The sequence below is a fragment of the Pristis pectinata genome, chromosome 7 (genome assembly GCF_009764475.1).
Source record: "Pristis pectinata isolate sPriPec2 chromosome 7, sPriPec2.1.pri, whole genome shotgun sequence".
Lineage (NCBI taxonomy): Eukaryota > Metazoa > Chordata > Chondrichthyes > Rhinopristiformes > Pristidae > Pristis > Pristis pectinata.
In genome coordinates, this window is record NC_067411.1 from 29,064,281 (window position 1) to 29,086,424 (window position 22,144).

At 39.9% G+C, this 22,144-nt stretch overlaps 1 protein-coding gene across 1 annotated transcript in view; it reads left to right on the plus strand.

Annotated features, from left to right (window-relative positions):
* Nucleotides 1–21,733, plus strand: part of LOC127572530 (trans-2,3-enoyl-CoA reductase-like) — a 76,836-nt gene extending 55,103 nt beyond the window's left edge. The window contains exons 5-9 of the mRNA XM_052019897.1: nucleotides 1,469–1,584; nucleotides 8,788–8,893; nucleotides 13,035–13,107; nucleotides 20,927–20,970; nucleotides 21,593–21,733. Coding sequence (XP_051875857.1) covers nucleotides 1,469–1,584; nucleotides 8,788–8,893; nucleotides 13,035–13,107; nucleotides 20,927–20,970; nucleotides 21,593–21,733 — 480 coding nt within the window. The remainder of the gene's footprint in view (nucleotides 1–1,468; nucleotides 1,585–8,787; nucleotides 8,894–13,034; nucleotides 13,108–20,926; nucleotides 20,971–21,592) is intronic.
* The last annotated feature ends 411 nt before the right edge of the window (nucleotides 21,734–22,144 follow it).

Below are 22,144 nucleotides of genomic sequence, written 5' to 3' on the forward strand. Positions count from 1 at the left end.
TAGAACTAAAACCTGATCCAACTACAGCCAATCTGAACCTAAACCAAACCCAAGGACTCCTTTAAGAAAAAAATCCATACCTGATCAGACACTACAACAACATTAACGTGTTATGTAATGTTTTTGAGGTTGAAATTTCAAATATCGATCAGTAACAGAGGACACATACAAAGCAGATCATCCTGAACTGGAAGTACAGAGCTAAACCAGCCCAACTCAACCCGATTATCCCAAAATAATGAATATACACCTGACTTTCATACACAAATCTTCTTGCAATAAACATCAAATATCCATGAAGGAAATATGTGCAAAGAGTAGAAAAAAATCCTTTGGATCTCATTTTGCTTTCGTGTCACTTATTTTGAAACTTTAAGGATTCCCGGTTTGTTTCTTAAAATAGCCCATCATGAAATTTCAAAATGAATTCATCTGAATTCCATCTAAATATTCAGCAATTAGTTGTGAAGTAATTAGAACTACAAGTATCCAAGCCAGTGGGTGCCTGATATGTATTCAGAAATTCATTATGTACAACATATGAAGACACAAAGACTCCATACACAAAACATTTCATCCTTTTCCCCACAGAAAGTCTGGGCTCAGGACGTTAACCCTTAGATTCTTTAAATGGTCCAGATCATTAGGTAAAAATCCAATCCCTGGTTAGTTGTTCAGGGCTGATCCACAACTATCATCCAGGTGGGAGTCTTGGATAACCATAGTGTGTCACACTGGTAGAATGATTTCATCAGCCCATTGAATCACTTTATCAACTGTTAAAGAGGCAAAGTGTCCATACAGCACAGAAACAGGCCCTTCGGCCCAACACATCCATGCCGACCTTTTTGCTGACCTATAATTATCCCATTTACTTGCATTAGGTCTGTATCCTTTTATGCTTTGCCTATTTAAGTTTCTGTCTCAATGCCTCTTAAACGTTGTATCTGAATCCGCCACCTCCTCTGACAGCGAGTTCCAGATATCAATCACTCCCTGTGTAAAAACTTACCCCCTTAGATCCTCTTTAAACCTCCTTCCTTTCAGCTTAAACCAATGCCCTCTTGTTTTTGATACCCCTACCATGGGAGAAAGATTTTGGCTATCTGCTCTATCTATGCCTCTCATAGTCTTATCTTTAGCATGGACCAGCAGGGTCACCCCATGGCCTCCTTCGCTGCAGGGAAAACAAACCCAGCCTATCCAATCTCTCCCCATAACTAAAGTCCTCCAATCCAGGCAACATCCTTGTGAATCTCCTCTGCACTATCTCCATTGCAATCACATCTTTCCTATGGTGTGGTGACCAGAACTGCACACAATACCCCAGGTGTGGTCCAACCAGTGATTTGTTGGTGTTCATTGTTTCTTGCCAGGAAATACGATCCATAGTTCAGTTATTCATTCAAGTCAATCTTTTCTGTAACCACATCAGTCTTGCTGAAATACATTCCCTCTCTCTCTTTAGGTATTTCTAACAGAATACACTGGGCCCCTTTTAATCTACCTGTTGTTTTATTTTCGCTTGCCAAATTTGTACGATATGGAGGATATAAGCCACTGTAGCCGCCCACTTGTGGTGCAGTAAGTAATTTCTGCTTTTTTTCTCTTTTTGCTCTGGGTTTTATTACACCATTTTTAACTGGCCTACTGTCAATTCTTTGAATCTTTTTATTAAATCAACAACCTTGGTTTTCTCTATTTGTTGCATCAATAAACTTGCAACAGTTCCTCAACAGAGGAGTTTGCAACCAGGTTATCCGGGAAAGTTAGGTTGTATATTTTCTGGTATAAACTCTAATGAAACTTCACTCTCAGAGTAATGAACATTTTACAACCAAAACAATTCAGTGCATTAGCACCACATCCTTAATCAAGACAGGAGTTTTCATTCACTTCTTGAAGGGGAGGTTTGAGACAATTATTTCCTCAAATGTTTCTCTTTTATTCACTTTGATGTCAGAAAAAAAAATGACCAGTAATGTAGTGTAGGGGAGCATCCCACCCAACAGCTGTCAGTTTTTCTTCAGAAGTCATTTTAGATTTTCTGGAATAAATTAAATGAATACCAGGAATTGGCTCCTGGATGTACAAATTTCCTCTGCTAATCATTTCCATTGGAAAAGAAGAATTGGGCTAGGCCAGTTGGTTTTCAACTTGGATCTTCCATTCAATGAGATGACGGCTGATCTGTGATGCAAGTTCACTCATTTATCTTTGCCCCATTTCCCTTAATATCATTGGTTGACAAGAATCTGTCCATCTCTGCTTTAAAATCAACAATTGACGATTAATTATTGATTCAACATGAATTTCCATTTCTGTTTGAGTTTCAGACTTCAACCATCTTCTATGCACAGCTGTTTGCTAACTTCATTTGTAAAAATGGAGTTGCTTAATCCATTACTGACTCTTTGCAATTAAATGCATCAATCTGCACTGCTTGAAGTACCACCTATCTTTGTGTCATCAGCAAATTTGGGTATGTGGTTTTCTATCCGATTATCTAAGTCATTTACAATGCAAGGAATAGTTGCAGCCTCATCATAGACCCTTGGAGAACATCACTTATCCTGACAATTTGATTACTTGCCCATCATTCCTAATCTGTTTCCTTCTGCTGAGCCATTTTCCTAAAAGAGGTCAATAAGTTGCCTTTGATTCCACAAACTTTAATTTTGACTAACTGTTTCTTTTGTGGGACTTAACCAAATGCCTTCTGGAATTCCATTTATATTTGTAATACTGTACCATTATTCATTCAATTGTCCACCACTTCTGTTGCCTCATTGAAGAATTTAATCAGCTCATCAGAAGTGACTTACCCTCTATGAATCTACACTGGCTGTCCGCGATCAGCTGTAAATGTTCAAGGTGTTCAACCACTTTATCTTTAATTATAGACTCTAGTCATTTCTCTACAACAGATGTTGGGCCATCTGGTCTGCAATTCCCTGGTTTCCCCCTCTCACCTTTCTCAAATAGCATGGTGACATGTGCAATTTTCCAATTTAAGTGAACAGTTCCCAAATTAAGAGAACTTTGGAAAATTGTAGGGCATCACTGACTTCCTGCAGAACCCTGAGATGGAGACAATCTGGCTGTGGGGGTGGGGGGGGGAGGGCGGGGGGTTTGTAACTCTTTAGTGCCAATATTTGATTCCTTACAGGCACTTTGTTACATTAACCTCTGAGTCCCCATTCACATTAAACACAGAGCAGTTTCCTCGGGATATCTGATGCATTATTATCCTGTTCCTCTACCATGAATGCTAATACAAAATAATTACTCCACGTTTCCCAGTTTTCATTGACGTTATCACATTTATCAGTCATCACAGCTCTAGGCCACCCACCTTTTCTCTGTGAACATTTTGCATTGATCTTGTGTTTCATACACAACCTTATAGCTTCCTTCTCCATTCAATAAATCACGACTACCTCACACCACATTCCTGGTTGTTTCCCACTTCTATTGATTCTCTTAATGTCCAAAATTCTATTGGTCTCACCCTAGTATACAGTCAGTGAGTGACTGTGTGGAATCCTCAAGTATGGAGACTTCTGAAGATTCATAAGCTTCTTGATTAAAGGATTTTCTCCCCTTCTCGGCTTCACATGACAGTCTGTGACAGTGTCCCCAAGGTTCCAGAACATAAAGTTGCAGAAAGCTACAAACACAAGAAATTCACCGCCGTTCCAATATGAGATGGTGGACTTACCCTAATTTGTACTGAATTCCTCCAATGAAACCACTCAGGCCTTACAGCATGCTGACCCACCTCTGTATCTAAACATTCTCCTGCTTCCTTGCTTCAATCAACTCTAACTACATCCTTAAAGCTTTTTTTTACCCATTAACTTTACCTATACATTCTCCACTGCCTGCCTGTTTGTCTCTTGTTATATCCCATGGTATCACTGAAATGATTACATGTTAAGTTGCAGAATACCCCTCCGACCAGTCTCCCCATCTTTGCTATAGACTCGATAATCTGGTGCATTCTGTTCCCAGTCCCATCTGAATTAAAGCCACATCTCAGTAACAACTCTCCATTCCCTCAAAATGAATTTATGCCTGCAGCTCATTCAATTTGTTCCTTGTGTGTTTTTAAAAAAACGCTTGTAATGAATGCTTACCCAAGGCTGCTCACTCTAACCTGCATTCTCTTGTATCTCCTGGTTTAATTGCCTTACATTGTTTTGTTTACCCCTCACCCACAATGCCTGAAACACAATTTCTGAGTATGTTCTGTTTGTTTTGGGACTATTACTAACACCATATTTTCTCCCCCAAGCTATCTCATAATTTGCTAACTAAATCTTTGTGGAAGTCAGATTTATTCGCTCCACCTGATTCAGATGAAGTTCCAATGGTAAAATTCTTTCTTGCTTCAGAACCAGTACCAGTGATCCATAAAATAAAAACAGAAAACAGAAAAATGCTGGAAACACTCAGCATGTCAGGCTGCATCTGTGGGAAGCGAAACAGTTAACGCTTCAGGTTGGAAACCCTTCGTCAGATCTCCAAGCATTTTCTGTTTTTGTTTCACATTTCTAGCATCTGCAGTTTTTTTTCCATAAAATACAGCCTGTCCTTTCTGTACGACTCATTCAGCTGCTTGCTTACCTCCATAATTTACTGAGGCTAATTATACTTGACTCATGACCCACATAACTAACGCTTGTGGTCCTGGTCATGAAAATTTTAGGCTCTTTGGCCGCTGGTTTGACTGTGAATTGTGAGCTTTTAGCTTTAGTTCCATGTGAGTGCTGTCGAGCAAGTAGAGATATTATGGTGTGCTCCCAGAGTGGTCAGCTGGTGACGTTATCTCCTGAGCTATTCTGATTTGATACCAGTACTGCCAGATTGGGCTGCAATTAAATATGAAAATTAAGCTCCGACAGGAAACATGCCATTTATTCAACAGCAGGGAATACAACCTCTGGCATGCCTTTTTTTTTATAAAGGATTCTCAATTACTTGTAGGTGCCCTGGTGATGAGGAGTCGAGTTGGTTGCGCCCAGAGTCTGCCAAGAGCAGAGGTCGTGTATCGATCTTTCTAGGGACCATTGGCGATGGAGACCAAGGTTCTCCAGGGATGTGACCACAGATATCTGCCACCTAAAGAGCTGAGAGTGCAGAGCTGTGCCTGGATCTCCCTGAGAGACAATATGGTTATGCTAACTTTTAATTACTGCTTTACCTTCCAGCCAGGAGTTGCAAACATCAGACATAAATTTATATCAAATTCTCCAATGAATAACTCAGAAATTGACCAAGCAGTTTCACTGCCGTTAAGTGCGAATTACATACGACTATATATGAAAATTACTGCTGGTCATTTGGGAAACCTGTAAGTTTATGTTGAACCACTCACCACAGTTGTTAGGGAACAAGGACAATGCCCTAAACACCAGGCTCCTGACTGTGTAAAACCTCAAAATATTCCTCTAATGACAACAATGCAGTCGAATGAAATATAGCAGTCACAACAAGTGGGATACTTAAGCAAAGATGTAAATGGCTAAAACAGAGCAGAGGTATGCTCCAATACACTGTAACAAGGGCACCTCACCAAATCATTGCTTATTGCATCCTGAATAACTTGATGACTACATGGACACAGTCCTTCTCCATGGCTGCACAGCAGAAGGAAGAGGGAATGGAATATCAGAAGACAAGGGAAGAATGATTGAATGTAGAACATGGATCAGTACGGTACTGGAATAGGCCCTTCGGTCCATGATGTTTTGCAAAATTAATTAAGCTAATGAAATCTAATTATACTAATTCCATCTGCCTGCACAATGTCCATATCCCTCCATTCCCTGCACATTCACGCGCCTATCTAAGAGCCTCTTAAACACCTCTATCGTATTTGCCTCCACCACCACCCCTGGCAGCACATTCCAGGCACCCACCACTCTGTGTAAAACAAATACTTACCCTGCAAAACTCCTTTGAACTTTCCCCCTCTCACCTTAAATGCATGCCCTCTAGTATTAAACATTTTGACACTGTAAAAAAGATACCAGCTATCTACCATCTCTGTGCCTCTACGAACTTCTGTCAGGTCTCCCCTCAGCTTTCGATGTTCCAGAGAAAACAACACTAGTTTTTCTAACTTCTCTTTGTCGCACATACCCTCTAATTCAGGCAGCATCCTGGTAAACTTTTTCTGCACCCTCTCCAAAACCTCCACATCCTTCCTATAATGGGGTGACCAGAAATGAATGCAATACTCCAGATGCAGCCTAACCGGAGTTTTATGAAGCTGCAATGTGATTTCCTGACTCTTGAGCTCAATGCCTCGACTAATAAAGGCAAACATGCCATTTGCCATCTTTACCACCTGTCAACTTGTGCAGCCACTTTCAGGGAGCTATGGACTTGGACCCCAAGATCCCTCTGTACGTCAACACTGTTAAGGGTCCTGCCATTAACTGTGCATGTTGGAAATGCTGAGAGGGCCTTCTCTTCTCATAAGAAATTGATGCAACAGGCTTCAGTTGATAATTGGCAAACAAACATTTGAACCATGCAAGTGTAAGGCAAGATATTTAACCACCCCCTTTTTAATCAACAGCATCCACTGCCATCTCCACCCAGGGGATTAACTTTGACTAAAAACTTAAGTAGATCAGTACATAATTACTGTGTCTGTATCACCACATCAAATGCTGTGTACTTTGGGGAACAAGCTTGGGTCCTGACACTGCAAACGTCTTCCATTGTCTGTGATGGACAAGAGGAGTGTAATAGGTTTTATTTGTGTTGGTCTTATCAATGTACCACTGCCTGCAAAATAATCCAATACTGCAAAGAAAAACATGAGCAAATAATGAAGCTGGTAACACTTTGAGAGAATGTAGGATCTAACCAATTCAATGCCAGTACACTTGGTGTTTCTGAAAATTCACTTTAAAGTAGAATCTCCTGTGCACAGTAGTTCAAAATGCCTCTTCACGTTGCAGGGAAAATTCCTCAGCTTAGTTTGTTGGCAGTCAGCTCAGCAGACAGTCATGAAAATCCAAAAAACACTAACTATTGGTAAGTTCTTGGACCAGCCATGATTCTTCAGTGAGCAAGTGTGAACTTGAAAACCTGACCTCTGCTGCTGGACTTTTCACATTCTCCCTGTAACCGCATGGGTTACCCTGGGTGCTCCAGTTTCCCCTCCACATCCCAAAGACCTGCAGGTTGGTTGTTTAATTGGCCACTGGAAACTGCCCTCATGTTCAAGTCTGATAGAATCTATGGGGAGTTGATGGAACTGTGAGGGGAACTGTTTACAAAGTGGGGGAATGAGATTCATGGGATTGCTCTGTGAGCTGGCATTGATTCTGGGGCAAAGTGGCCTCCTATGTTGTAAGGAAATTTTAGACACTGCTGTATAACCAAATATTGGTGCAATATGACCATTTCCTAGAAATAGGGATGGCATACCAATGTTGGGCTAGGTTGTTTTCCAACATCAGCAATTGGCAACTGTTGAATTATCAAACTCACAAGTCCAAAACGTAAAGTGTTTTATTAATAATCTATCTGTATGTGTAGTAAGTAGTTTTTGTGTATCTGTTGGTGCATGCAAAATGATTTTCAAAGTAGCATTTATCATAAATTGAATTTAACTTAAACATTGAAGTTGTTGCTGTTAAGTCAGAGAAAAGTAGGTTGGAAATGGGAATATTGTCTGAGTAAGAGAAATGACCACTCTTAGATTCAGGTAGGTTTGTATCATCTGCTGTGTTTCAACTGATGTTTTGCATCATGGGGTTGAATTCCATGCCTGGTTCCCTTCCCCAGCCTCTCTTTGGGTCTGCCTAAGGTAGTGTGAATTAAACTTGCCCGAGATCACTGAATTTTGTTAAATATCATTGTTTTCAGCAGATTACAGTGCAAATTGTTTTAATGAGCTAGAAAGTGACCAAAAAATAGAAAATTTATTAAGTCGTGACAGAATATGATAGATTGAAAGTGAATACTGCAAACTTTCCACAACTCCCATGCAGAACAATGTGAAGAATTGAAAGAATTCATGGATCAGTTAACACTCTGATAGGTCATGGCTTCTCTTTCCATGGTCTTCAGCATCATATGCCAGCTGATAATCTGATTGTTGCCCATACCTGGCTCCATCTGTTGGTTGTAATTGGTGTGAGGGTTTCATTGACTCCTCGGGCGCATAGAACAAAGGGCATTCCCTGATCCATTGGATAACTGCTTCTCCCCCATCATCAATCCACATTTTAGAGTAGGAGCTTTGGTTTCCATGAGCAACAGCTATCTGGAGTGGTATTCTAGGTGCTTAACTCAGTGGCAGGACTGCAACCAATGTTGAAGGTATGTTCCCAGCCTAGACAATGACTGCTTGTTGGGCAGATGTGCTTACTATGATCTGTGTTTAAAAAGTAGGTTTGAAATTAGATTGTTTTCCAGAGTTTGGAAGCATGTTTCAAAATGTATAAAGATCTCTCTCCTTGCTTGGAAGATTACATTGCCATCTGTATTCCATATGCCTGGCGGCTTCTGATTCAGGTGGGGGTTATGGTTCTGCAGAATCTGTTAGCCTGCCAACTCAAGACAAGTTCTGGAATCAAAGGTACCATCCAGATTTCTGTGATGTAAAGGAAACAAATAAAAACTGGGTTAAATGGATGGGCATTATGACTCGTGAAATAAAAATTGAAATTCAATCCTGAATTAAGAATGATAAATACACAGCTCACAAAACTTCTTTCCAAATGATCTTTGTATTTTAATTCCCTTTGTCTCATCATGAAGCCTGGCTTGCCTCTGCCATTCTCTGCACTACATCAAACAAATCCTTGAAACTCTCTTCCTGCACAACTTCTCTGATGAGAATACTGCTCTGAAGATGATGCTGAAGGTAAGCACTGGTGCAATGCAATGCTCAGCTGTTAAATGAATTTCATTTGCAAGGTCTTTGCTTTCTCGCACTTTCTTTCTCCTCATCTCTCCCCAGCCCCCTCACTACCACCTGCAGTTTTATTGTGCAGCCACTATACGTTTCAACATTATTTCTTCCTTTAATGTTTCATCACCTACATTGCGTCAAAAAATCCAACCGAATCAGCAGGTAGCTTCGATAAATCTTTATTTGAAGCTTTAGTTTTTGTTTTATAGAGAGCCATTATAACGTCGCAAAGGATAACATTGATGCTGAGCAAAGCACAGAGAGCAGATAGATGGGATGAAACAGAGCAGGGACCAACATGTAATCTGCCTCTTATTTCCCTTAGGACTTACCCAGCTTATCTTTTTTTTTAAAAAAATGAGAGGCAGATTGCCGTGCATAGCCGTATTACCATTTTGTTAGTTTCATTTTAATAAATAAAAGAAAACTGTTCGGAGCTTTTTTTTAAATAAAATTTTGGCTTCCTTTGTAATTGAAAAATGTATGAAGAGGTGCATATATATTGCAAGGAATCCTTTCTCATTGCTGGTTAAATTACATGTTATGTTAGTTCAGTAAAAGTAAAACAATATATGTAGGAGAAAGATGACATAATCTGCAATATTATCTCCCTGAAGAAAGCAGACCCAAAATCAATAGGAAGCGATTGAGCAAGAGTTAAGCCTAAAAATTTGACTGTGTAATACCATTTTTTTCAGCATTGTGTGATTCAATCACCAGTGTCCAAATATTTTCCCAGTCCCTTTTCCTTGCTCTATCATTATTTGCAGTCTTTTTATTGTATGCACTTTGTGTTGTGATTTTGGTCAGACTTGTCATCCATTGATGTTGGATCAAATGCAGGGTTCGACTCCTTCAGGCCAGTGGAAAACCATGGGAGGGGCCTCTCACACTGAAGATCAGTTGTCTCCCCTACCTGGTGTTTCTTTCTTCCCCAAGGCAGGTGGTCCGTGGCTGTCACAGGGAACAATCCTTTTAAGTCCAATGACCTTTTGCATGGACAACTCAATGAAGACACGACAGGGACAGCTTCTTCACCCAAAGGGTGGTGTGTATTTGGAATGAGCTGCCAGAAATAGTGGTTGAGGTGGGCACATTAACAACATTTAAAAGCCATCTAGATACGTAAGTACATGGATAGGAGATGTTCAGTGGGCTTTGGGCCAAACGTGGGCAGATGGGACTTGCTTGCTGGGCAACACAGTCAGCATGGATGAGTTGGGCCAAAGGGCCTGCTTCTGTGGTGTATGACTCTAATACAGGCATGATTTCCTCAACCTCTCCGCGTATGACAAACTGATGCAGAGTTTCAAGCTTCCTTTCCTTCCGCAGATGCTGTTTGACCCACTGAGTTACTCTAGCAGATTGTTGATTGCTCCGGATTCCAGCATCTGCAGTCTCTTATGTCTCTATTGTGACCCCAGGAACTTGTCTTGTGAATCTTTGGTTCATTCTCCCATGGTAAATATAAATTTGGGGGGTAAAGGGAGTCAAACTGTCCACATTACTTGAGGTACAGTCTCCCTAAAGCCCTATATAATTGCAATAGGACATCATTATTCCTGTCATCAAATCCCTTTGGAGTAAAGACCAAGTCTGAGGCTTCAGACATGGCTGGAGGAATGAAGATTGGCCCTCTCTAACTGCTAGTCCTTTAAATTTTAATACCTATCTTTCATGCAAGACTATCTGGATAGGAAATACAAGGAGGAATTAGCAGGGATTTAATCAATACCTTGGACTGAGGATAACAGTCCACAGCATAAGGAAGGACCAGACATTGTGGAGCAGATCCAATGATGTTATGAGGCAACAGCAAGGACTAAACGAGAAAGTCCCAGGCACTCTTAATCTTCATGTGTGAAATTCCACAAAAACAAACAGATTTTAAACTTAACTTGGCCTCAGCTGGCCACTTCAGAGACTATTGCTATAGTACAGTGATCAGCTGTTTTCCCATGCACAACTCCCAAAAACGTGAGTTGGAAGGATTTCACAGTATGAACAGCATTGCACCATAAGGTTCAGACTAAAATTAGGCTCAACCTGCTTACTGCAAGGATCTTGTTTGATTCAAAATCAGTGATGATAAAATTTTGTTTAGAGGGAGTGATGCAGAGTAATTTAGGGGTTGCATGCACACATACAAAACTCATTCAAAGTTTAACAGATAGGTAAACAATTATTCCAAATTTATCTTCTTCAAGGGTATATCAGTTATGTAGAAATATTATAAGATAATCTAAAATTGTGGATGGACTTGACACACAGTTTGTCACCATAAAGACCCATTGTTACACATTGGTATTGAGTTCACAGGATCAGAAATTGGTTCAGCAAACTTGATGAACCATTTTTTTTGTTAACATTGGGTCCAAAGTTAATGGTCTTCCTCCACGTTCCTGGTGGATGTTTACTTCTCTTTCATAATTGCATTAAAGGGCTGGGCATCATTTGCTTCTGAGGTTACTGCATGTCACCTTCTCACAACTGCTCACTTGGAGTTTTTGATGTGTTAGAAGTTCAGGAAGATTACTTCAAATTCATAAACCTCACTGCTCAGAGAAATGCTGACTGATTTATTTGCTGTTGCTCAGGCAGGAGTGTGGTTTAAGCATTTCTTACATTGTGGCATGGAACTTTATCCTTCTGTTCCTGCTTGAGATCCATCTACCATCATTTTGCTGGAGGTACAACAATTGTACAAAATACCTTGATAAAGTGTCAGGTGCCAACGTAGCCCAGTGCTTGGTTAAGTATGGAGAAATGTCATTGGATCTAGGAATGTTGACTGCAGGCCATTCACAAACATAACTCATGCAAGCTTTCTCTGCATAGGGAACAGCACCATAGACACCCCAACTATTATAGTGACTTCTGTGCCTTTGTCCTGTGACTCCCTCATCTGCTCCTTGAAGAACTGTTCCCTATGGCAGTCACCGAGCAGCTGTGGAAAAGACTGACATGGAAGGGTGACAACTGATCTTCAGTGTGTAAGGCTCCTCCAGTAGTTGTCCACTTCCCTGAAAGAGGTCCAATTTCACCACAAGGTGTGGGTTGATCAATGTGCTGGGTCAGTCCTTGCCGCCAGAATGATGTCATGCACATGATATCCCAGCATGAAATTTGGGCTTTCCATCAAATCCTTTCCACCTAATCAAAGGTTAAGTAGATCACATGAGGTTTGTAGTGCAATCATACACGTCGTGATCAGATCAAAAGGAACAGGACACAGCCAGGAAGTTGGGTCCTGAAGAAGGCAACATTTTGGTGCTGAAGTAATTACTCAGAGCGGGAAACAACCTGAACCATCCATGAAGTTTCCCCAAGCTACGTTATACTCATTCCACAATGTATATCAGTACAAGAATACAGACTTTTCAGGGAAGGTAATTTATTTTGCTCTGGCTGCATTTTCCATTGTTAACTGCCACACTAAAATGCTAAAAGGGCTTACATCTCAAAGTGCTGACAACGTTTGCAGCAAAATCACAGCCACTGATAAAAGAGAGTTCAGAAACCTGTTCTTGTTCTAAGTCAGGGTTTCCATACGTTGCTGATCAGTAAAGAAGACTGAACATTTAAAGATGCGCTACAACAAAGCTTGACCTTAGCTACACTGATATTCGAAAAGAGGAGGTAATGAATTAATATATGAAGCAGTTGACATTATCGTACCACACTCTTTGCAGGTACTGAAGTGTCATACTTATTATGGATCATAACTTTTAATTAGTTTGAGGTTAAATATATTTATTCTATTATTTATTTTTTGTTGCAAATAACAGAACAAAGCCTAGGTTTAAGTTTTGTTTGAAAAAGGCACAACAAAATTGCAACTGCAGGTCGGAAGGAGAGAAACTGTAATCTTATTTCCTCTCAAAGTATATTGATTAACAATTTCCTTTATATTGATAAATACAAACAGATATTGGAGCAGCTGATGAAAATGTTCACTTCTGCCCTTAGAAATTGTCTCAATCGATTTTGATGCTTGGATTGATCTGAAATAATATTTACTCAAAGGTTAATTGTATCGAAAGTATTTTAAAGCCACAAAAGGCGGCTAAGATTATTGTTTTGTTATTTCCAGGGCTGTGCCTTTTACTGGGGATTCACCACATGGATGGCTTATTACATCAACCACCCTCTGTACACACCTCCCAGTAGGTACACACTTATTGCATGATTTAGAATTCAGCTGTCATGAACTGTCTTCCAATTCTATGCTTCTTCTTAGGCTGCTTAATAGTTTATTCAATAAAGAGTTCAGGACATAACGAGATTATTTTCCCTCTGTGTCCCCAAGATGCTTGCAGCATTACAATATTTGATAGAAGTTGGTCAAAATTAACCAATCAAGCCAGTTGTGCATGATACCAGTTCTGGAAAATTATACTGAATGGAGGCCTCACTTCAAAGATATTTCATGGATTTTGTAATACTTTGAGTTATCAGGAGATGTATTAGAATTCTTTCCTATAATTGGTTTATTGCTGCCTCAAGTGTTTAGATATCATTAGACACTGTTTGGCTATGGCATCATGCTACTGAATTATCCACCTGTGAGTTAATGCATCCTTTCCTATTTTGTGACATATCTTGATTTGTCATGGGCTTGTCAGATTTCTACTAAGGCTACAGTTATGGGCAATGACATATCCAAGGTGTATAATGTCCAGGAATTGCAGGGAGATAGGAGATGTAATTGAACATCAATAAACTAGCCATTTGGTGGCCGTTAGGCTGGACGTAGAGCTGCTTTGGGTATGAAAACTTAATGTGACCTAGTTAAAACAACCCTCATCTCCAACTCTCCCAAATACAGATGATGTTCATATTCACACTCTTGGGTTCTTATGTCACTGATTATTCAACATCATTTATTAAGATCCTATGAATAGCTGACAAGTTAATCTAACCAAGTATATTATTAAAGTAACTTTGGAGAATGGGACAAAGAAAATATTTATCACCATGTCTGCTCTTAGATAACAAGCTGGTTCTCGATGCTTTAGTACTCACAAGTGAACAATATTACATGGAGAACACGGTGCAGTCCTTAAAGCTACAGAATGATATGGATCAGACGGAAAGTTGTGTGGAGCATTGGCAGATGCAAATTAATCCCAGAGCATTTTGAGAAATCAAATAGGGTAGGACATACACAGTGAATTGTGGAACACTAATGAATGTTGATGAAGAGTGACCTAGGCTCCAAGTCCATTGTTCCCTGAAAGTGGCAACACAGGTGGATAGGGTGGTGAAGAAGGCATATGGCACATTTGCCTTCACTCGTTTGCATAAAGAATATAAGAGCTGGAACATTATGTTGCAACTTTACAAAACATTGGTAAGGCCACACTTGGAGTATCGTGGACAGCTCTGGTTGAGACGTTGCAGGAAGTATGTGACTGCCACGGAGACAGTGCAGAAGAGATTCACCAGGATGTTGCCTGTGTTGGAGGACTTCAGTTCTGAGGAGAGACTTGTTTTCCCTGGAGATCAGAGCCTGAGAAGGAGCTGATAGAAATAGGCATAGATAGGCTAGATAGTGGTGTGGAAAAATATTTTAACTATCAGAAACAAGATGGCACAATTTTAAGGTGAGAGGTAGGAGCTTTAAGTGGATCTGAGGGGTTAGTTATTTTTACGTAGAGTGCTTGTTACCTGGAACACGTTGCCAGAGTAAGTAATGAAATTAGATAGAATCACCACATTTAAGAAGTGTTTAGACAGACAATTAAATAGGCAAGGCATAGAAAGATACTGTCCTAATGTGGTCAAATGGGATTAGTGTAGATGGGCAAAAAAGTTGGTGTGGGCAAACTTTACTGGGTCTGTTTCTGTGCTGTGTAGCTTTGTGACTCTAAGGACTTGTTTGACCCAAGGTGTGGTGTGTGTCAAGTCACCATTACCATCTACCAGGTCTGGAGCTGGTTTGATGTGGGCTTCCTTCTCACTGTGTCTCTGACTGGTTTTTGGCACCTCTGTGGTAATCATATGCCTGTCTTTGGGTTGTCACCAAAATCCCTTTGTTGTGTACCTCTACAATGCTTTCTGTTGGACTACACTACTTTCAAGTATGGGTGCCCATCTTCCTGTTCTGCTCCAATGAAATCCAAATCGTAGCTCTTTGCTGCTTTGGATCACTACCTCCAAGGAGCATTTACCTCTCAGCCAGCTTCTGTGTAGTCGTCTTGTATGTCTCTGGCAGGTGACCTTTAATTGCACCATTGTGGGATTGGTGGCTTCCTTCAAGAGGACATTACATATTGATTCTGTGAAAAGTTGAATTGCAATAGTGTCCAGATATAGATACATCTAGTGGGTTTTTCTTCTACTGAATTGACTTTGTTGGGCACCAGTTACTTTGTTTCCCAACTGGTAGTCTGAATCTGAAGGCGCACACGCACACTCCTAATTGGAACATTCCTTCACAATTGCTCCATCAAAATACTGGGACGCTCTGTCCCCACCAACATTCCAGGAGTATCTTAGTACCTTCACACATTTTGTGCAGTGGCTCAAGAAGGTAGCTATTATTACCTTCTCAAGGGCAACTGTTGACAGGCAATAAAAAAAACAGCCTTACTCTTGTCACTCAAAATGAATTAAAAATAATGCCTGAGGGAAATACCCATGGTAACAAAGGTTCCTTTCACCTCACTCTTCATATCAACACTGCACAGTCCAAGTCAGGACTTGCCTGGCAATTTGCAGCTTTCTTTGAGGGATGCTACATACATTATGTATGAAACAGGAGCCGCAGATTTAATGGTGGCCCTACTGTGTGCCAACCTAATTGGTGCACTGTAGATTTCACCCATCGCTGGAGACAATTTAAACCCATGTACTAAAACTACTTATGAAATATTTGTTGTGATAATCATTTCTCTTCTCTGCTCTCTGAAGAAAGGAAATCAATAATATGATGACACTGAAGGGTACAGAAGGAAAAATCTGTTAAAGGCAGTTACACACAAAGAAATGTGTAAGAAACCAGTAAATTATCAGAAATAATTACAAATACTGTATATACGGGGATATAAATGTTCAAATGAGAGGGTGAGTGAAAGATTGTCACGTCCCAGATATTAAGTGCTTCTCTTACTCAAGAAATTGTTTTCAGGTTTTGCTGAGTCTCTTTCATTAGCTTAAAATAAGCATTAATCCTGAGCCAACAGAAAATTTATTTAAAGTCAAAACACAGCCATAAATGGGAAACATATTGCTTGTGCATGCAGCTAAATTGAGACTAATCTCAAAGGTGTTCTCAAGAGCTAACTGCTCGCACATTCCTCTCATGAGATCAGAAGGTAATGTGAGTAAATCCTGCCACTGTACCACAGCACAAGTCCAGGTACACAGCAACATTTCCCCAGTTTGGACTCCAGCCATTCTTTCTGCTGTCCTTATGCACACATTACATATTCTACAATGTTCTATCTACACATGGACATCTACATGAAGTTACACAGACCATTCAAACTTGCAAAACCAAAAGGGAGACTTTCATTTATATCGAGCCTTTCACATAATAGACATTGAATATAAGAGTTGGGATGTCATTTTACATTTGTACAATATGGTGGTTAGGCCGCACTTAGAGTATTGTGTGCAGTTCTGGTTGCCACCCTATAGGAAGGATGTGATTAAGCTAGAGAATGTGTAGAAAAGATTCACAAGGATGTTGTTGGATTGAACGTCTTGATTTATCAGGAGAGATTGGATAGGAAGGGTCTGTTTTCCCTGGAGTGAAGAAGGCTGAGAAATGACATGATAAGGTATATAAAATTATGAAAGGCATGGAGTAGACAGCCAGAATCCATTTCCCATAGTGGGGATGTCTAAAACTGGAGGGCATAGGCTTAAAGTGAGAAGGAGGAGTTTTAAAGGGGACTGATGGGTAAGCCGATCACACAAAGAGTAGCTGCACCTGGAATGAGCTGCCAGAGGAGATGGTGGAGGCAGGAACAATAACAACGTTTACAAGGCAAATGGACAGGAATGAGCAAGGCATAGAGGGATATGGAAGTAATGCCAGAATGGAATTAGTATAAATAGGTATGATGGTCAACATAAACGTGTGGGCCGAAGGGCCTGTTTCTATGCTGTACAACTCTATGGATCTATAAGCCCACAACATCCCAAAGCAGTTCACAGCAAATATTTTCTGTAGTGTAGTCACCATTCAGGCAATGCTACAACAAGATCCCACAAACAGCTACTTGATAATGAATGGACAATTTGTTTCTCAGGACATGTGATGGAGTAATACAACCTTTCTCAAGAGCAGCAGAGTTTGAAAGAGTAATACTAGAGAAACAAAGGACTGCAGATGCTGGAATCTAGATGAAAAACACTATGATTCTGGAGGAACTCAGCAGGCCAGGCAGCATCCGTGGAGAAAAGCAGGTGGTCAATGTTTTGGGTCAGGACCATTCTTCAGGACTGAAGATAGGAAATCTTGATTGCTATGATTATGTGGGATATTTGCTATTTTACAAAGGCAGAACATATGAAAACTGCCACGCTTCTAAACATAGTGAAGGTAGATAGTGTAAGTCTCAGTAGGTAGAACATAAACCATCCTAATTATTGACAGTCTTCAGAAGTAGACCTTGGTCATGTCCAGAGATGGCACTGGCTTAGTTCAGCATAGCTCTGCTGAGCCAGTTGCTTTAGATGCAGGGTCTGGGCATTCCAGAAGATTCTGATTTACGGTAGGCTACAGTAAAGGCGGCACTCCTATGGATGCCTGTAAGAGGTAGAAAAACACAGAACTAATCTAAGGGAGTGCTGTATTGGCAATAATACATGGGATATAGCACAAAAGATGATCTTAAATAGTCCAAAACCAGCATGATTCCAGTTCATGTCTCTGAATGGTACTGAACAGAGATCTTAAGAAAAGAGGAGTTTGTACAAAACCTGTGCTATCAATACTTAACTAAGTTACCAGTGTGATAAGTGTGGCTGCACTTACAGAAAATGGATCGGCATTGCATCATACAAAAACATTCCACCATCAATGAGGTCTGTCATGTTGACAGCTTAAACCATGAAACTGTTTTTAATTATGTTAATTGGAGAGAAATATTGGCTAGGACACCAGGAATAACTCTCCAGATCTTTGAAACAATGGGGTCTTGTCATCTGTTATCAACAAAGAATCTGCTGGAGGAACTCAGCAGGTTGAGCAGGATCTGTGGGAGGAAAGGAATTGTCAATGTTTCAGGCTGAAACTCTGCATCAGAACCCTTATCATTGTCATTTGCTATGTCCACCTTAGAGAGTAGATGGGGCCTCAATATGACTTCTTGTCTGGAAGTTGACACATACCACAGTGCAGCACTCCCTGAAGACAGACACAGAAGCCGAGACATTCAAAAGAGTCATACTTAAACCTCAGGCTCAAAGTACCATCCATTGACAAGGTAGGGCACTTTGTGAATGGTGGAAGCAAGCCTGAGTGATCCATGTGCAAATACGTTAAGTTCTCAATACTGTTGGAGCCTATCCAGTTACATTCAGGAAAACAGGCTGATTGCTTCCACCTCAGAGAACAAACCTGGCATCCAATAAAGTAGCTCAAATTAAAGTTCACTTCACCTGCAAACTGTCCACTGCTGTTGAACTGCCCATATAAGTGAGGTTATGGACTTGATATCAGGTATCTCAATTCCATTCGAGTACCCGAGTCTACCATCAAGAACATCCAATTTGACGCAGACTGATTTTTGGCCAGCAAAACAAACCAAATAAAATCTTCCAAGTGGAGACATGACAATGCAGATGCTGAAATCTGGAGGAAAGAAAAACTGCTGGAGGAACTCAACAAGTCAGGCAGCATCTGTGGAAGGAAATGACAGTTGATGAGTCAGGTTGTGATCCTTCAACTGGAATGGAAGAGTAGAGGGGAGATAGTATAAAGAGGAAAGGAAGAATGGTGAGGCTGGAGCTGGCAAGTTGATGGGTGGATCCAGGATCCAGGTGAGGAGGGGTAGTTCAGGTGAAAGTATGTTTGGTTCAGTGTTCACATTTGTATTAAAGCCTTGTTATTCAACATTGTGCATATATTTTCTTGTGATATCTTCCTATAATATTGGAAAGATTTCATTTTGTACTGTAACCAGCACATCATCAGAGATCTGGTATAACAAAATAATGAAAATTTCAGCCGTTTGGCTTGGAATCCTATCATTCTTCTTTCTGAACTGTGATGCGATACCAGGAGAAACGTTCTGCCATGTGGAATTTCAGGGAAATTTGGAATAAAATAACAAAACTCAAATAATTGTGGATGCAAGAAATGGATATTGGTGCAGCAAAGAGGTTTCTTTGTCAGCCAGGATGAATAGCTTTGAGCAACAAACAATCTGCTGGAGGAACTCGGTGGGTCAGGCAGCATCTGTGAAGGAGGAAGGAGTTGTCAGCATTTTGGATTGAAACCCTGCATCAGGACTGCTTTGAGATGCATAAATGAAGGAGAATGGTACAGGATACCCACCAGCAAGTCTGGCAGAATCTTGGAGAGGATGGAAAACAAGATTCTCCAGGGATGAGGAATTTAATTACGTAAGAGGCCGTAGAAGCTGCGTCTATTCTCCATAAAGCAAGGAAGGTTAAGTGGAAATTAATTGAAGCCATTCATTATTATGTGGATATTTTGCAAAATAAATGATAGGACCATCAATAATCAAGGAACATAATTTACACTAATTGGAAAATAGTACCAAGGGAAATTTTATTTTTGAGTTATTTTGTCCTAGAATGCTTTTCCTGAAAAGGATTCAACAGGACCATTCAAAAGTCAATTAAATTATACTTAGAGGAACAAATGCAACATTTCTGAAGAAATAGAGGGAGGGTGGAATTACAGGAGACATCTTTCAAAGTGCCAGTACAGCTGTAATGGGCAGAGTGACTGACTTCCATCTGGAATCTCTGATGGTGTGCATCTATTCAAAGGCAACAGAATGTATTCAGAGCTTGGCAGGTTTACAGAGACAGTTTCCACTGTAAGTGCAAATCAAGGAATCATTTATGGAAAAACAAGTTGTCAGATAAGTGGAAATAAAGCACAACCATGGAGAGGAAAGCTTTGAGCACCCAGGCAGAAATGTGATTTTTGGACTAATGCCAGTTTTAACATTCAGATCCATAAGTTTAACAAAGAGCAAATGCAGGACTGGAAATGATTTAGAATTTTAATTCGGCCAATTGTTTTGGGAATTCCATTTCAATTTTTGAATTTTAAAATGGAATACATCATTAAAGTCATAATTAGACCAAGATTTGCTCTTGCCATGCATTATTCAAATTTCTTTTCAATTGTCACAAGCAATTTAATAGTAATTTGGGCTTTTGATACCAACCCATGAGGATTAAGATAATGGGTTATAATTTGCTGTAGTGAGGCATTTAATGATGTGTGCCATTGTTTCGACTTGCTCTTGCATTTTTAGGATTTTTACAGTTTTTGACATGTTTGTTGTTAATGGTACAGCAAAAGAAATAGGGGAACTCGGACCAGAGTGAACAGGAAAAGGAAATGTATATACTTCCTTAACTGATCAACAGATATTCAATGAAACAAATTAAACAGCTTACTTTTCTACTGCATGCCAGTGCAGTTAGAAATAAATGCCAACTTCCCTGAGCAAGTGAGAAATGTCCTATCTTGTTAATTCACTATTTCTGAGTAACCCATGGCTTAAGCTCTTCCTTTGCTTTCCTTTTTGTTAATGCTTCATAATTAGTCACATTTGTTTTCTGTTTGAGAAGTTAGAAATATTGAACGATATTTTTAACTCCCTGTACTCTTCATTCTCAAAGTGAATTACAGAGTAATGAACAAGTGAAGAGGTAGAAAGGCTTTGTATTTCAATATGCAATCCTTTCTGGTTTGTCGATGTGATTTGTTCTCATCGTCCAGCCTAAAGTGAGATCCCAAAAATTATGTTGTTTTCTTTTTTCCAGGCTTTGGTAACAGACAAATCATTCCAGCTTTGGTCTGTTTCCTGGTATGTACAAACCCATCTTATCATGCATCTATTTGATATGCTTGATATTGTCTACATTTTGATCTTGTTCATTTTGATGAAATTTAAAAGTATATTTGACAAAATGTTGCTTGCATGAAATATTAACTGTTTCTCTTTCTACAGATGCTGTCTGATCTGAGTGTTTTCAGCAATTTCTGGTTTTATTTCAGCATCTGCAGTCTTTAGATTTACATTTGCTGTCATTCAGTGAGCCTGTTAACTCCCTCAACTCCATATTCCTACACCACCTTCCTTCTTCAATTCCCTTGGGAAACAAAATCGAAAGATTTCTGCCCTGAACATCCCAATTACTGGGCTTCTACACCCCTCAGGAATAAAGAATTCTAAACGAACAAAGAAATTTCTCCTTGTCTTGGTCCAAAATAACCATCCTCTTGTACAGAGGTTGTAATTGCTAGTTCTAGACTTCCCAGCAAGACAAATATCTAACACTTACACTGTCAAGTCTTTTAGAATTAGATTTGTTTCTCTTGGATCACCTTTATTCTTCTAAATTCTGTGGAGTGTATGCCCATTAAACTCGCTCTCTTCTGATGACCAAACCTTTTTTTGTTTCCTACAGTTTTTTGTTTTTCATTAGAGGTGGCTCAGCTTAAAGGAGGATGGACTTTCATGCTTGGAGATCCTGCTGAATTTAGCTCAGGTCCTGAAAGTAAACATTGAGACAAAGGTGTTTGTTGTCTTCATTTTTAAAATGGTTTCTTCAGCTGATGAAGGATAACACTGATGTGATTTAGTAAAGTCCTAAATATAGACTGAATATGACCAGGCCTTGTGTCAACTGAAGATAGTTATATGGTTTTTTTTGCAGTCAAAAGTAATGGCCTCATTTTCTAAAGTTCTCATAATTTCCATCTCTAATCATCAGTCTACAGTTTCTGGGAACACTAGGTTCTTCCAAATTTGATATGTCATCCACACCTGATTTCTTCAGCTCTCCATTAGCATCTGCATCTTCAGCTGTGTAGGCTCTGAGCTCTGGAACTACCTCCCCAAATCTTTCCAACTTCCCCAATCTCTCTCCGCCTGCAGTGCACTCAATAATACTTGCTTCGATAAGCTGTGATAAATGTGTTTCGTCAGAGGCATGTAGTTGGCAAAGTGGTGCAGTTAGCAGAGCCACTGCTTCACA